Source organism: Melospiza melodia, chromosome 1, assembly GCF_035770615.1.
Source record: "Melospiza melodia melodia isolate bMelMel2 chromosome 1, bMelMel2.pri, whole genome shotgun sequence".
In the NCBI taxonomy this organism is placed as follows: domain Eukaryota; kingdom Metazoa; phylum Chordata; class Aves; order Passeriformes; family Passerellidae; genus Melospiza; species Melospiza melodia.
Window position 1 is genome coordinate 124,965,651 of NC_086194.1, and position 17,729 is coordinate 124,983,379.

Here is a 17,729-nt window from a genome sequence, read left to right on the forward strand (position 1 = left end):
ACACTAGCACTAAATGAGGCAACTGGATCCATACAAGAGCCAACATTTACAAATGACTCATACTACTGAAATGTACAGGTGCTGTGGTACTTTCTCATTAAGACTTTATATTCCAATAAAGAAACAAAACCAAAACCAAGAGCAGTAATTATGTTCTAGTACCTACTGCCTAAATTTAGAAGCCCTATTCCAGAACACAAATCAAAACCAACTTGCCTGACTTTCAATATCACAGAGAAAACATGTTGAACGAGGATTAAAAAATTCCCTCAATTTTTAAATTGTGAAGACGCAGTACCTAGTAAACATTGCCTGATGTTGATCTGTTGGATTACAACACACAGCCCTACAGTATTTTACAGAACCTTGATCCAAATTTGACGTAGTTCTAAAGACAGTTTAGGTTAACTGACAGACCAATAACAAAAACACATTGCCAATGTTACTAACAATTATTTTTAGAAATTATTTGGACTACTTTAATTTCAGAATATTACGTTGGCCAGTGCGTTAAGCAAAGGCATCATGATTTGGATTTTGACCCATGTTCATTAGGGTTAATATAAAGCCCTTGGAAATGCCATTTATTTTGCTCTCATTTAATGAACTGACTACTGCACATGGCAAGGAACCTACAGATGCTAAAATCACAAGGTCAGTTATAGATGCAGAGATAAACAGGTATGGGGGAGTCAAGAGAGAGCATAGCCCCTAAATAAGCACATGGTTTAAAGGAACGTGGCTCTCATCAAAAGCTCATAGTTTTGCTCCATTAGATTGCTACCTTGCTTTAGATAACAAAAATGTTAAAGAGATCACAAAAGGAAAAAACTTCTAAAGAGAAGGAACTGGGATGTAGTAAAAAGTAGTTTGTTACAGAAACAAAAAGTAAGTCTGTAAAGATAAGAGAAAAGAGGACAACAAAAGAAAGCATAAAAACTTCCCAGCTATCAGAAGACTTTTCTAGCTGTTAAATTAGAATTCTGGAGTATAAAAAAGGAACAGAAAATTAGAAGCTTAAATAATGTCATCATTATCATATCTGAAACAAAATACTCTTACCAGGGCCAGAAGATTCACACATTATGTTAAGAACAACTGAGTTTTAAACTCATTCTGCAAAAATAGCCTAGAATGAGACAATTCAGTCTGTGTTTAGATGGTCTAACTCAAGTTTTGTTATATATCCTAGGGATTCATGTTGCATTCAAATATTGTAGAATTAAGGAGCAGTTTTCTTTATTTATCAGCTGCTAAATGCCTTTAAACAACTGCAAAATTGTTTTTATCTTTGTATATTTGAATGTTTGACTGATAAAAACAACTCAAATACTTCAATGCTTTTAATAGGACATACCATCATAAACTATCCAAGATATGAATGCTGGGTTTTATTTATTTATTAACACAAAATATTTACTTATTATTTATTAACACAAAATTATACACAGAACAGATAAAAACATACTACTTTCACATAGCATTGATCCACTTTCTTTAAAGTATTTGGACCAGAGCTGCCCATACATTAATTTTACTGTTACTATCCTGAGGAAACATCAAAATCTGTCCAACCGGCCTAACAAGAAGAATACAGATATTTTAGACCATTTTGATGTATCTAACATGCACCAAACCTACAAGTGATTAGATATACAGCCAGAATTCATATGATGTCCTATTTAGAGCTTTCTCTGGTATATATATTCAAGAAGTTCAGTGAAGTTTCATCTGGGAGTATGAGCAGCTAAAGACAAAGCTTGGTTTTCAAACTACTGTGTTTCTTTTTCTAGATTATTTACAAGACTACTATACAAGGACTAATCTTATCAAGAGAGGTTTTGATTTTTTACTCATGTAAGAGGTGTCTCTGTGCAGTTTCATAGGTAACTGAACAAGCAGGAGACAGACATTTACATTTAGTCTTGCTAGTAAAATAAGGCTTGGGGAAGGATGTGAACTGTCTGTGATGCGTGTGCCCTAAACGCATAGATATGCTATTGAAAGTACAAAGTCTGAGCAAAGCATTTAAGAAAATGCAAATATATTGTTTAATTCTTAAATGTATTTGTGTCAACAAAACAAAGAATTACTTTCTTCCACTTAAAATCAGTTTCAGTGCTAAACACAGGTAAGTACCCATCCCTTTAGAAGGCCCCATACGAGAGCTTCAGAAATGCAACATTTTTATCTTCATCCTTCTAGTGATTGGACACTTTCAGCCTTCTTTTTATAACTGTCTAGGATGCTGGTCAAGTTTGACAATAGATCTTCAGGCATGAATTCTTCATCGTCTCTGTATATTCTTGCATTCTGTTCATTAAGGTATTTCTAGAAAAGAGGTACAGAAAGCTTTATTAGCTCTGTCATGGTCTGTATTTTACTGATTCTGCTAAAGCATTTTAAGCAGTCATTGCACAGGTTAACTGATTTCAGTTAAACACTTTCCTGAAAGACATCTCTCAGAAGCAGGTTTAACCTGACAGGATGTTACTCCTGAAACTTAACAATCAATTCTGATTATTTACACCAAAGGTTTTGTCAGAAAATTTAACTAGAATCCGCAGACTTAGTAGCAGCTAAATAACTGATACTTCCTTAGAAAGAGTAAGCTCTAATTTCCAAGTGTTTAACTGCAAATATCTCTAGAGAGATTTAATTCTGAATATCAAATTTTAGCTTACCACTATAGATTCTATATGAGTAGCAACTGTTTCTACAAGACGACTCAAGTTCGCATCAATTTTTCGCTTCTCTTCTGTTGTTGTTTGCAAAACGACTTGATATCTAAAAGGTAAAGATACTCAGATGGTCGTGTCCATAATTAGAGAATTCCTGACATTTAAAACAATCACTTCAAGTCTGATTTATCATCACGTTTAGCCATACTTTTTTTTCCATTAGTATTAATTTGAACCAAGTTACAATATATTAATGCTCAACTTAAAGAAAAACCCTTATGCGGAAAACAGGAGTTCTGATACAGCAGACAAATATTTTAGCAAAAGACTGTTGAGGAGAAACATCTTTCAGTTGTTAACTTGTGAAATCAACACGCTGAGATGGATACCTGCTGAAACAACTTTGTTACATTCAAGAAAATATCTTTATCCTTAAAAACCAAAATAAGCAAGGCAGACATGGAAGTTAGGAGCCTTACTGTCTTTGGTGATCATGCAATTCATTTGTAGCTTCACTGAGCCCATCATAGACACCACTCTCAAGTAACTGTTTATGCTTCTTTAACGATTCCAGTTCATTTGCACATTTCTTGTCTTCTTCTTCTATCTCCTGTTGTCATAAGGAAGGAGAAAAAAAAAAAAAAAAGGCCTCTCTCAGGTATAATTTGGATCTTTTTCCTTTCTACTTACCTGGTTATATCCTAATACTTGAATCCAAAATTCACGCAAATAGTTCCAAGTTCAGAACTGAAAAAAACCCCAAGGATATCCCTCCCAAACCTAAAGTTTCAGCTGTTTTCTGTATCATCCCCATCCCAGAATAAGCCTAACCATCTCTTTATTCCTTTAACCACACTTAAAGGCCTGTGTTGCAGCTACTTTCCCTTCAGAGTTAAAGCTCAAAAAGTGTTGTTTAGATAGTCTAAATAGCTTAGAAATGGCACATCATGAACAACTGTTTCTAGGTTAAAAAATACAACCACACTTGAGTAAGAAAATAGCTTTTCTTTTTTGTCTGAAAGAGAGTACTATTCCAAATGATCATCTCTTCTAGGAGAATGACACTGTTGATGCTATACAGTCCACAAAACCAAACAAAATTCTGACATCAACTCAACATGCAATTTTGGTAATTACTAAAACATCATCCTTCAAAAATAATTTTAATACTTAAGACTTACAAACAGCATTTTAAAAATTAGGAGAGGAATTACATGACTAAGTGTCTGGTGGCAAGTGTGTATTTTATGAGCTTAACTTTAGAGAAAAGTATATGCAAGAGCACAGATCAAAAGCTAAATGTCATGTGGTTTTAAAAAATATAAACTAAATTAATTGCCTTTATATACCTATATATACACCTGCCTCAGCAGGTATTAGCAGTGAAATAGCCCTGTTTCATGGCTATAGCACAGGAGTTTGGATTTACAGGAGCATATATGGTAAACATTGGCGTAGTTCAAAGAACATTTTTCTGCAGGGCACCACGGCCCCACTAAAGCAGTGTTGTCAGAGAAATTGGGAGGTACCAAAATAGCCACTCGGTTGTTAACAGAGAGGGTTATGTTTTGTTGTTGAACTGCAAGTGGGGAAAAGAATAGGGACTGCTCCCGTGCTGGCAAAGGAAGCTAAAGGAAGTAACAGTCTGAGATCATTAAAACAATTTAACATGCTTTTGGTCAATGTTTTCCTTAGTTTTTACAGAAGCTGATTAAACATGTTTACTAAAAACTGTAAATGTATTTATTATATACAAATTGATTAGACAAGACAGGTTCTGATAATCCTAAAATTTCCTTCAAGCACATGCCCGGAGACATCCTGAGGTCAGATGATTGTTGCTGCTTTTATTACTGGATGCAGGAATTTATGATTTACAGGATCTGCTACAGTATGATGCCAGATTCTCTTACAAGAAAGTGAAAATTGATTCAGTTAAGGTGGCAGTCAAATCACTTTTCTGAAAAGAATGAAAAAGTCCTCTAAGAGGGAAGGAAGAAGGCAAAGGCAGAAGCCCAAACAAAAACGTAACCCAAAAATTTATCGATAAATACAAAAATTAAGGATAAGGGTATCATTAAGGATAAGTTGTCATCAAGGTGTAAGAAGTTCTACCTTAAGCTTCTGCTGGTAAAGATCATCCAGATTTTCAGCTTCTTCTGTCAGCATTTTCACACTGCGTTTCTTGTCCTCTAGCATTACATTCACCTAGGATGAAAACATAACCAAGGAAGTATGGTTCAAAAAGAATTCCAACATATAAATCCATGCCATCACAAACCACACCTGGTTAAACAGGTTAAACAATTAAACTAGGCTAGGCTGGGATGGCATTATCTTTCTTCATAGCAGCCTATGTTATGCTTTGTTTTGGATAAGGGGCTAAAACAGTGTTGGTAACACACCAAAGTTTTGGCTACTGCTGAATAGTGCTAGCACAGCATTCCAAGGCTTTCTATGCTTCCCAGGGCCCCTCACTGAGTAGGGCAGGGACAGGCAAGAGGCTGGGAAGGTGCATAGCAAGGCCAGCTGGCCAAGAGGACATTCCATACCACATAACACCATGCTCAGGTAGAAGGTAGAAGAACGAGGAAATAAAATTCTCCTTCTTTCAATCTGTCCCAAATCCAATAGCACTAAAAATCTTCCTGATGACAATTTGTCGGTGATGGTAAGCCACACAATCAACTGGAATGGGCAACTTATTAGAAACAAATACTTCCAATGGTTATGGTCAAGTATATGTAAGCTACATAAACTTTAATTCAGGGAATACACGATATTTCAACCAACAAAGACCTCAGTTATTAGAAAAACTTTCAGGTTCCATTACAATAAAAGCAGTTTTCTCACAGTTTCTCCCCCTCTACTTGTCCTCAGAAAAACCCCAACTAATTCAAGAAACCAACCCAACACATCACACTTAAACTATGCAAAAAGTTGAATGAAAGAGGCAGATAAGGTTTTAGGATTGGTTGGTATCTTAGTGTTAATCTTCATTAACTAACTCACCTGTTCCAAAGTATCTTCCAGAGTAATTTTCCGTTGAGTGGCTTTACTAATTTCTTCCTCAGTCTCGTTGATGATCTCCATGAGGGGAGCCTGTAATACGCATACAAGAAGATCGAACAAATGCAATTTGCTAATTTGAACCAAGATGCACCCCAGTACATCTTTCCCTTTTATTCTTTTAGGCTACTGTATTCTCCAATACCAAATCTCTTTCACATACTACAATGTCATTATGGTGACTCATCACACAAGCTTTTCAATGACATTTCATTGTGAGATTGAGAGGCCTTCCCAGCATTCCCAAAGAAACACATTTTTTTTGTGAGTGGTATCTAAAGCCTTCAGTGTTGATTCTACTTACCTTGATCTGAGTTCTGTACTTGACTAGGCAATTCAGTCCTGAATCAGGATTAAACTGAATCCTAAAGTCGTGGCCTTTGGAATTCTCAGCACTTACTGGAATTAATTTCAGCTTTCGAGCCAGTTTATGATACTCTGCCAGCTGCATTTCAATCTGCTCAGAGGAGAAAAGGGCACAAATCATAGAAGAGATACAAGTGAAAAGCTGTGCAAGAAGTATTCATATAGTACTTTAAACAAGTTCCTGAGTTGCTCTCTATAGCCATAATTCCTTGCTACCCCACAGTATTCAAGAGCTGTATGCAATGCCAGTACAGCAGTTTGCTGCATTAGGTACTGTTTTCTGATTCTTTCAGAGTTTGCACACTGAGGTTTCTTAGTGTCTATGGCTGAGAACACTGAATGGTTTCACCTGTGGTTTTCCATATTCATCTCCCATAATTTTTCCTGCCTCAAGTTTCTGAGAATTAGCTGATAGGGAACTAAAAACGTGCTGGAAAATAATACTAAACAAATGATCAGTTATAAGGTCAATATGCCTTCTCTCGTTAGTTTTGACAGGAAATGCTACACAGCCACACATCCTAACAACAAACTAACTTGAGCATGCCTTTAAACAACGCTTATTAAATGCTTTAATTTCTAATTAATCTAATTAATTAAATGCAAACATTAAAGAACCCAGGGATTTTTTTTCCAGTTTTATATGCTTCATACTTGCACCTGAGGATTTAAGTTGATAAAAGTGCTTGATAAAGGGTGACCCTACCAAACATATTTGAAATTTTTTCTTTAGTTCTCTAGTTGGCAAAGCAGAAGCTTTTAAATCCCATCACTTACAGGACTATATCTTTTCATTCTGTTTGAAGGGATTGAACTTGGCCCTTGAAAGATGTTACAACTGCTACACAAAGAACTAATCAGGCCCTAAATGCATGCAAAGCTATTGATTCAAATTCACGAGTTTTGCCTTACTTCCTTGCTCTGAAATATTAACATTAGGCTGTAATTTCTTGTGTTATCAAAGCAATGGCATGCTAATGTTATCAAAGCTCTTAATGCTACAGCAGTGACAGCTTACCATGCTTCATATTCTAGACACATCTCTTACGATGCAGGAAAAAAGTACATTTCCATTAAGTGCAAAACAGAAAAAGGGAAAAAAGCGCAACATTTTTCAGAGATACTGTAAACAGAGACCATTCTTGTCAGTTTTGCCTGGTTAGATACACGTATGGTGGTGTTAGATTATTTAGGAAAGAAGTTATCAAGACTCCAATTTTAAGCTTGCATGATGAAAACTGGCAGCCACGTCTGAGTGTTGTGGGGTTTTCACATACCGCGTCTCTATTCCTAGCATATTTTATCTCTTCATTCCACATCTGATCTCGTTCTGCTTGCAGCTCCTTATTCAGCTTGTTAATGGTTTGCTGCAGCTCATTTCTCTCGTGATTTATTCTCTCAATGTCCGCAGCTGAGTACTTCTGGTTATCTAAGATGTGCTGGAGCCGGGCATTCTCCTGCTTCATGGCTTCTACTTCTACTCCTAAGTATATAAAACATTTGTGAAATGGACATAAAATACCAGCCTATATACATAAGCCTCACCTCTGTATTGTATGAGTAAATGACAGTTATTACATAACATTACCATTTCATTACTCCAATGTACAGAGAACTATTAGACAAAACATTTTTATTAGCAATCCATTCTGGAAAGTTTATTTGTAGCATCATGCTACTCCAAGTACCTTGCTCTGCTCTCAAGCTAAGAACTACAATTATTTGAAGACTATTTCTAGCTTCACTGTCCTGACTGTGATCAAGTCCTCCTTACCTGCTGTCTCAACTTCATCATTAACACTTTCCAGGTTTTGATCAAGGATGGATATATGAGATTTCATATTAGCCAAATAAGCCTGGTATTTCTGTACGTCTGCTTGAAGAGACGATTTCACATTTCGTAGCGTTACTCTACGATCCTAGGAAATGGGTGAAAAGAACAACCACTCTTAGATAAATATAAAATAATGACTTCACTTTCCAGATAAGACAGTAGAGTAATTGATCAATATCAATAGCACAAATATAAAACTAAAGAACTTTAATAATTTTTTATCCCTGTGACAGCTAAGTCCAGTCAAGACACCTTTAAAATAACAGCAAAGAAGGCTGAAAAGATTCTTGCATTTCAGCATTATGTCTCTCATTTGCATCAGACAGTGCTTTAGACAATTCTTACTACAGGTAGTCCACAACTTAACTCTAATAGTACATGGAGGGCAGATGAAACAGGGGCATAGAAAGCCAGGAATAAACTCAGCACATTTTGCACAGTTGGCAGGAATTTCAATTTGCCACCTGCACAGCCACTAACCCATTTTTAAACTCAGGATGTATTAAAAGCAGAATCCAGCTTTTCAAGCAAAGTATTTTCCATAAAATATATTTGTTACCACTGAATCCCATGCCTCATATTTGAATACCAACACACTTGAAAAAAATAATGTTGAAATTTATATTAAAAAATTTGGTTCAAGTATTTTATTGATATTTCAGTCAATATAAGACCTTATTACCTGTAAATACCTGCACATTATCAAACAAATAGTTACTGAAGATTCCACAGAAAAAAGCCTTGTTCTCTAATAGTATAGAGTCTGTAAAATTCTGGCCTAATTAAAATCTCAAAGCACTGAAATTTTTCCATTTGTTATGTATCATAAGTATCTTCATTCAGAAATGGTCGATATTATAAAATTCAACTCCACCATAAAAACAGACACAATTTACTAACCGGCTCACTTTCCTTTTCTTTTTCTAGTCTTGCAATCTCTTCTTGAAGTCTTTTGTTCTCAGCTTCTAAACTTTCCATCTGGAATGGATCTACATTAAATAAATCCTCTGTGGGAGAGCAGAAGAGAGAGTGGAGTTACAAATTTATCTCAATATCACCACCTATTTTGAGTATCTGAACTTGAGCTTCAGCACAGTAAATATCCATTATCTGGATAATTATTTTACACTAAAAAAATAACTAAAAACAACCAAGAAACTTACCAGAAAAACCTTTAATTAAAATGTAACTGGGCAAAAACCCCAGAACAAACAAGAAGAGAAATGGGTTTCTCAGTCCTCACGTCAGAAAGAGTTCTCATGTCAAAGTCACTCCCAAGAGGTAAGGGTTTCCAAACTCTCATACAGCCCACACCACAGGAGAGTTTACAAGTCAGGACCACCTTGTGAAGCTAGAACAAATCAAACTTGCTTAACAACCTCTTTCTTATCCATATACTTCCTTGCTTCTTGAGGCATCTTTTCCCTAACTTGGCTTTGCCAAAAAATGGGATGATTATTTTTCCCAATATCTGGTAACATTGTGGTATCTTGTTTCCTCTCCAACTGATGGCTCTGGTTTGCAAACAAAGGGCCCTTAGTCTGGCTTCTCATAGGAGAGCAAAGAAAGTAAGAAATGTTTTTCTTCCTTTTCTCACATCGTGTTTGTATTTCTGCAGGTGGTGAAATGAGTGAGTCAAAAAAACCTAGTAATTTTCTACCTCCCTGAAGACAAACACAGGTGCATGCTGAATCACATACAGAACCCTCACAATAGAGTTTGGAACTCTTGCAGACTGCTTTCAGATCTTTCAAAAGTTGAACTTTCTTGTCAGCTGTGCATCCTCTGAAAATATTTTTCTTTTTTTTAATTATTAACTTTTCCAGACAGAAACAAGAGCCATCTGCATAGATGGAGTTCACATCTGAAGAATCTGGTTTACTGGTTTTCTGTGACAAAGACATTAAAAAAATCAGGTGACACAGCTACAGCTGATAGCAGATCACGACCTATCCATCCATACTGCTAAAAATACACAAAAAAGAGAGCATTAAGTTGAAGTAACTGAAACATACTTAGGTGTTTCAGACTCTCTTAGATCACTTTCACTCATAAACTGAACAAACTGATGATAGGAGAAAAGAAACCAGTAACACAATTGAATACTTAAAATTTGAAAACTTACTTAATTTTGACTGCACTTCAGCATCCAACTCTTCAAAGGTATCTCTCCCTTTCATGAAAAGATCATAGCACTTCACACAGTAGTCCATGAAAAGCTGAAAACAATTTAAAAATCTTTCATTTCAACAATTCCAAGACCTGTAAAATATCTGAATAGTCTAAAGCTACTCAATCAGTGGAATTAAACAGACACCAAAAATATCTTTAAAGCTTCGATTGTACTTTTGTAAAATTAAACTTTTTTCCTCCCTTTGAACATAGAATGTCAACAGATTATATATTCAGGCAGAAGGAGACAACTATAATTCACACTAAGAAAGGTCTGGAAATAATGTATTTTTAACAAAGATATTAAATAAGATTGTAGGTAGAATATTTAAGAATTGTTCGTCTTGATGCATATGATTCTCTCAGGCTAGTTTATGGAAACTGCAGGTCTGTTTAACAGACCTTTTCTATAAATATGATCATTAAAATTCAGATCTGCAGACTCAAAGTACTCTTATCTAGAATTAAAGAAAGGTTACCCAAAAAGAGTTTGCTAGACACTAAGTCACAGATGCTTCAGAAGCAATTACACCAGTATTGTGAATTTTGTATCTATATATATATGCCTAAGTGCCAATGTAGAAGAATGTATTTAGTTTAAAAGCATTGTTACTTGCCAACCATCATGTTGTAACCTTAGTCCAAAATTATGATTTTACTTGATTTTTGCAATTTCTAATTAAATGTTTTAGCTTATAATGCAACCCTCTCCAAACACCTGCTGTGATTTAACACTCAGTTAAATCTGAGTAGTACTAATAATCCATGATAAATTAAAAAGAAAGCAAGCTGTTGGATTAAGAGCTTGAATTATACTGCCACCCTATTTTGTGGCTCAGAAATAAAACTTTACAACCAATTTTTATATAGTAAATTGGCACAAGTTACTATATTTAGAATTAAGTCACTTTCTTTACACTGCACTGCAGTTAACCTCAGAAGTCTTGAGTGCTAAAGGAAAATATATCAGAAACTACTTAAACAATAAACAGCATAATGATGCCCTTTCTCTACAAAGGAGAACAGTATATACTTGTAGAATAAGGTGAATATAAAATAAAGAGAATATTTTGTTTAATACCCTGTCTACACCAATAGACTGATCATCATACCTGCTCAGGAAATAGTTGATCAGGTTTTTAATACAATGCTACTCTACCTCCTAGAAAGCATTGTGAATATAAAAGGGAACAGAATCTATAAATACATGACCCAGCAATCTAAACTGTAATTAAATTGTGTTGTTACAGCACATGGCAAAATCCAGTTAAGCAATTCTGATACTAATTTCCTTTTTATGGTACCTTATTATGTACAATTCCATCATCTGTCTCTCCTCCCCAGCTCTGTCTGTCATCGAACGATGGTGCATTTTCCCTGATCGCATTGTACAGCTGAAAAACAGAGGTGCACACAACAAAGAGCAAATATGAAGACATCCATTAGTTTCCATGTTGGTTTTCGTGAAAAGAAGCAGAGTAACACTGGATTAGGATTTCAGCAAGCAGGTTGGAATGAACCTGTGTTGAGTTGACTAAACACACAGGTAAAAAGGCATGAACTAGACAGTCAACACTGCCAAATTGTCTTGTGTCTTTTGAGCAAAAAGGACTGGGTTTTCCTGGGTGCTCAATTCAGCAGTGGTCAACTTCTGTCACAGATGCCAAATTTTGCTCAGTCCTGAGTTGGCAGCAACAACTGTTAGGACTACTAAAAAAACCCAAACAAACCAAACAAAACCAAAATTAAATAAAAAACACCCCACTCAAACTGAAAACTTGCCACTCTGCGTCGCTGACCGACACGAAAGAACACAAGCACACCACCGCTTTCAAGTGAAGGGAAAAAAAGGGAAGTTTTATTCTCTGACTCCACTATTTATAGTTTTACAAGAGTGACAGTGGATTGGAAGATGACAGTGACACCTCTGCAATGCCACAGGTCAAACCAACAGTCCATCAACTCTCTCCTCCTCCATAAAGGAATGAAAAACAATGAGTTATTTACAGAAAGTGTGTGGGAAAGTTCACTACAAGAATGTCAACATCAGAAGGCTTAGAAAATCTTAAAAAACCAGGGCGACAACTCTGTACCAGAATCACAGGACATTTGAATAATTTCAATTGAAAATTCCATCCTTAGATTTCAAATTTAGGAGAGAATGGCAGATGTCACAACATTTGCACTGGAGATACACATTCCATTCAGTGATTATACTCATTAACTTCTCACGTTTATTGTATGTACAGATCAGCATTTTGTCACCTCCTCTTATACATTAATTTATCCAGTGCATACATGTAAAGAAAAAACCCTATCATAATATAACATGAAAAGCTCACTTTAAAAGTTACCAAAACATTAGGCCAAGGGTCAGCTCCCAGATGACAGCTAAGAACATATATGTTTACATATATGTTAAACAAAGAGATTTGTTGAAAATATGTACTAAATCTGTATTGAAACTAACATTCCAGCCTGGAAAGTAAAAATATTTATCTTAAGACAAACATTACCTTGACACAATCAATTAACCAACACAAAGCTGCCACAATCTGAGGCCAGGTGTGTGGTGCTCCCACAGTGTACATGGAGCTTTTTGACAGAGCAAAGGGGTACCTGTATGGCCAAAGAGGATACATTTTTAATAGCTGTGGCAGACAGTAATGAAAACAAACCAGCACATTTTGAGAACAAAGCAGCATGTTTTTCCATGTAGATGAAAGCACAGAAGGAAGAGCAAACTCAATTCTACTGTGCTTCAAAGGAAATTAGTTGAGTTCTTACAGTACGATTTTATTCAATTATCATGGCTTTCTCATTTTGCAACTCATAGAATAACATGGCTTGAAAGGGACCTGTAAGGATCTACAAATCCAACTCCCTGCTCCTCATAGGACTGCCTACAACTAAACCATATGATCAAGAGTGTCATCCAGATGCTCCTTGAACTCCCAAAACTTCAAGTGACTTGTCAGAATTATTCATTTTATCCAGAATTACACCCTTGGTGCAGCAGAGTGTAATCCTTTTCAACATTTTAAGCTATATCAGCAGTTTCAAATGTTATAGATTAAAACAAAGCTTTATTAAAATGCTGAGAAGTGTACAAAAAAGATTTGCACCTACATTTAAGGAGCCCTGGCACTCTGACACCATCATGGGTATACATTCCCTTTTTTTTTTTAATGAGACTGAAAATTCACAGTTATCAAGAGGCAGAGGATTTTCTTTCCAAGACAGTGTTGGGGCATTAATGATTTCAAACACTGAACAAATTCAGCAATAAACCACTCAGCTGCTTAGTGTTTTTCTCCCCTCAACAGTAATTTTGTTATTTCCACATTCTTCTTTGAAAGCAGAATGAGAAAAATTGCAAGAAAACATATTTTAAACTAAATTAAATTTGTTTAAACTAAAATTAAATTGTCTTGATCCAAAATTCTGGAAATTTTAGTTCCTAGATTCTAACAAAATGAACAGAAAGGTCTGTAAAAGAAAATTGTGCCTTGTCCTCCAAAGTTCTATACAAATAATCAATTAAATTTTACATGACAAAGCAAGATTCCCAGAGCTTATAGTTCTGTAAATTCAAATATAAAATGTATAGCAGATGCTGAAAATCAGAGAGTAAACCTAGAGTTAAACAAAAGTGAAACAAAACAATCACAACATTGCACTTTTAGTCTCATCTGAATAAATAAACCTATCCATTCCCCCCAACTATCAATGCAGAATTCTTAGCTTTTAAATTTCTAGCCATAGCATATCTATTCAGACCAGGAGACTAACAATAATCATCTTACCCAAGGTCTTTAAAAACTTTGGGAATTTCCTCTTCAAATTTTGAGTCAGGCAGTTCATAAGAAGGACAGAGGAATTTGTAGATAAAGGTGAAGATCTTTAAAAAGTCCTTAACTGATGGAGATTGTAGTGATTTCATGGAAACATTGTGGGCATAAGCATTTTCAACAAGGAACTGTGCAAAAGAAACACGGAATACCAGTCACTAAATAAAATTTATAGTTGAAACCAAGGGAAATAACCATTTTGACTAGCACATTTTACACCTCATAACATACATGCAGAACAAGTTAATATGTTACCTCACAAAGCTTTTTGATACATTGTTGGATGAATGTCTTGTCATGAAGGGGCCTGGGATCCTTTATCTTTTCTGTCCCAAACACACCGTACTGGCTGCTGCGTGACCCTCCAGCCCCACTCGCTCTAGGGACAGACAATAAATACAGGTCTTGTCACAACACATAGAAAGAAGAACTCTCTTCATGTTTAAGTCATAATGGCTAGCTTTATGTTTTCTTTGCATTTGTTATACAAAATGATACTTGAAGTTTTCTCTTTGTTTAAGGTCATTGGAAAAACATCATCAACCTGGAAGTCACAATGCCATAAGTACAACAAAGATTACTGCATCCTAGATAAATACTTTCTTCATTTTATTGAAATAAATAAACTTTTAGAGAGCAGAAAAATACCCCAAAGATGAAAAAAAAAATGTTGGTGACTGTAAATAAACTCTAAAAATATTTAAGGAATATTTAAAAGGAATAACCCCTGCAACAATGGGGTACTATCAAGAAGATACCCATAACAGAAAGTCATGAGCTAAGTAGAAAGATTATAGAGTTTTGGAAAGTTTGTATCTTAGAGAGAGGAAACTAATGCAGAGTATGCTTCAGATGTCATTCTTGCTTAAACAAGAAAATGTATTGAGATACTCTTAAGGTCTGCAGTGCACATCATTCCCAAAAGAAAAAAAAAAAAATAAAGCTCCCAAAGCAATTCCTGCTCCACAGCATTATTGTTTAGTGATCAAGGACTGGAGGAAGGCAGACCTGAAGGTCTGCTTGCCTCCGATCCATTATTCCCTATAGTGAAAATCTGTCAAGAAAGAAAAATACCAAAATTAGAGGACCATTTTTGTTTTAATGCACAGTGCAGACAACAAAAGCTATCCATACCTGTTCCCAAAACAGCTGACTTTTCTTTCTGAAGCTCCAGATGTAGGTTTGCTCATGCTCAGCTTCCCAAAGGTGCTTCTGTCCTTCCTGAGGAGCAGAAAAAGATTCAAGTGACTACTTCTACCAATTCATACAAGAGCTATAGTAAGTAGCTCCTATAGTACTTTTATTATAGTACAAGATTGTAAATAAAATCTACAATATTTAAGGAATATTTAAAAGGAATAGACATAGGAATAGACCCCAGCATAGACCATACATAGCTCATACTAGAGTGATACAAACACTCATATATTCCTAAGCACCTTCATCCCCCAAACATCTTAGAAAGGTTAACTGATGCATCCAGCTATCTCCTCAGAAACATGTAACAAAGTGTTACTATTTGAAACATGACATAAGTACACAGAAAGGTTAAAGCAAGTATTTTTGAAAAACTGGAGCGCATGTGCAAACACCCTTGGTTGTAGGGAGCTTTCTTCTCACTGTCTTATTTTTTTCCCCTCAGTTGCTACTCACATTCAAACACACTATGATAAATCTCTTCAGAATTAGTTTTATATACTTATTTTTAGCAACACGACCAGCCAGACTTACATCTGAGGGGTCTGAAGACCCATCTTGTTGGTGTCCTGCACTCTCAGTGCCATCATAGATTGTCGACTGCTGCTTCCAGCAGTACTTGAGCTTCGCCTCATTGTGACTGCTGTAAACCACAATCCCTCAGTATTCCAGCAGTATCAGAAAATCCAGGACCTAAGGGTATTTTCTTTTCTAAATGCCACAATGATTTTCCAAAGACTCAGAATAAACAAGTAGACCTGTACATTGGACCAAAAAAAAAAAAAAAAAAAAAAAAGAAGAAAGAAAAAAAATTGTGTTAGACTCCACAAATATTTAAGACCAGCCACAGCCACAGCCCTTTAAATCAACCATTTTATTGATAAAAAGTGTTAGTGTTTCTTCCAAACCTACTGTTTTGCCTTTCTTTTTATTTGGTCATTTCAGACCTACAGGTCCCAAAAGCAAAAGAGCTTGAGAAATTTTTCATTTCAGTCCACTGGGAAAAAGGCCACACTACCATGAGTACACAAGTACTGCTTACAGCACTTTGCTGTACATCAGCTCCTGAGCTTCTAGTTCTGAGCCCACCCATTCCTCTGCAACTGATCTCCCAGTATTATAGCACAATAACTGGAAAACCTATTCTGAGATAATATTATGGCTCTCTTCAGAATATGCATGCAGAATATAAATCAAATTGGAATATTAAGACCATTATCCCCACTGTGGCATTAAGGGGGAATTTGAAGTAAACAGAACTCACAAAACATTAAGTCACAAAAATTGCCTGCTTCTGCCCTCTACAGAGCTTCTACTTTATTTGTGGGATGGGCTTAAATGACTGAATTATAACTAATAAAAACTCCCTCTTCCTACAGATGTTACCAAAACACATTAATATAAACTGTTGCTTCATTTTGCTTCCAGTTCCACTGCTCACAAACCACAACAGAAATTTAGCTCAAGCTCAATTCATAGGGCAGCATTTCTCACTGTGTCTGGGGAAGAATCTGCATTATTCCATTACTTTAACTGGGACCAGCCACAGAGAGAATGAATTTTCACAATCATAGCAAGCAATTAGCTTCTAGAATAACAGAATCAATTAGGTTGGAAAAGACCTGCAAGATCATCAAGTCCAACTTATGACCAAACACCACCTTGTAAGCTAGGCCATGGCACTAAGTGCCACATCCAGCCTTTCCTTAAACAGCTCCAGGGACACTGACTCCACCACCATGCTGGGCAGGTGTGGTGGTTGTTTGAGCAAGCTTAACACACTCATTCACGACAGCAGTCTATTCCAGTGTATAATCGCCTTCTCTGTGGAGGAATTCCTCCAATTGTCCCACCAAAGCCTGGTGCAGTTTGACACCGTGTCCTCTCACTTACTGCCTGGGAGAAGAGGCCGACCCCCACCTGGCTACAGCCTGCTTTCTCTGGAACCACTCAGGTAGTTCCAGAGTGATGAGACTCCTCAGAGCCTCCTTTTCTCCAGGCTACACACCCTCAGCTCCCACAGCCGCTCCTTACGAGACTTGTGCTCCAGACCCTTCCCCAGCTCCGGTGCCCTTCTCTGGACACGCTCCAGGCCCTCAATGAATTGCGGGCCCAGAAGTGGCCGCAGCGCTGGAGGTGCGGCCTCACCAGTGCCGCATACAGGGCTCTGTCACTGCCCTGGTCCTGCTGACCACACTGCTGCTGACAAAAGGTAGGACTCTGAAAGAGCAGAGATTTAAGAGCAGATTGCCAGAGCCAACATGCCAGCAAGAAAAAACCAAGAAAGCGTAGTGCGCGGCAAAGCTGGGCGCAGCTCCACCCGCTCGCCGTGAGAGCGCGTCTAAACCGTACCGAAGGCGACCGAGGGGACTCAGCGGCGAGCCCGCAGCCCGGGACTCACCGCCGCCGCACGGACACTTGTTCCAGTGGGTGAAGCCGTGAGGGTGTTGGTGCTGGTGCTGCTGCCGCTGCTCCCCGCCCTGCCGTTACCGTCAGTGCTGCCGCCGCCGCCGCCTCGCAATTTCAAATCCGCCCGCCCGGACGTGGCCCAGGCGTCAC

At 36.9% G+C, this 17,729-nt stretch overlaps 1 protein-coding gene across 1 annotated transcript; it reads right to left on the minus strand.

The window, feature by feature from the left end:
- Positions 1-1,454: 1,454 nt before the first annotated feature.
- Positions 1,455-17,642, minus strand: NDC80 (NDC80 kinetochore complex component). The gene is made up of 17 exons (XM_063177747.1): positions 17,572-17,642; positions 15,705-15,928; positions 15,108-15,194; positions 14,229-14,352; positions 13,929-14,101; positions 12,639-12,741; positions 11,427-11,516; positions 10,076-10,169; positions 8,851-8,957; positions 7,891-8,035; positions 7,394-7,599; positions 6,055-6,207; positions 5,694-5,783; positions 4,797-4,889; positions 3,161-3,291; positions 2,685-2,787; positions 1,455-2,331 (listed from the first exon to the last, which is right to left on the minus strand). Exons 2-17 carry the CDS (start codon positions 15,803-15,805, stop codon positions 2,194-2,196), a joined length of 1,938 nt encoding a protein of 645 aa, XP_063033817.1. The 5' UTR covers positions 15,806-15,928; positions 17,572-17,642; the 3' UTR covers positions 1,455-2,193.
- Between the last annotated feature and the right edge of the window lie 87 nt (positions 17,643-17,729).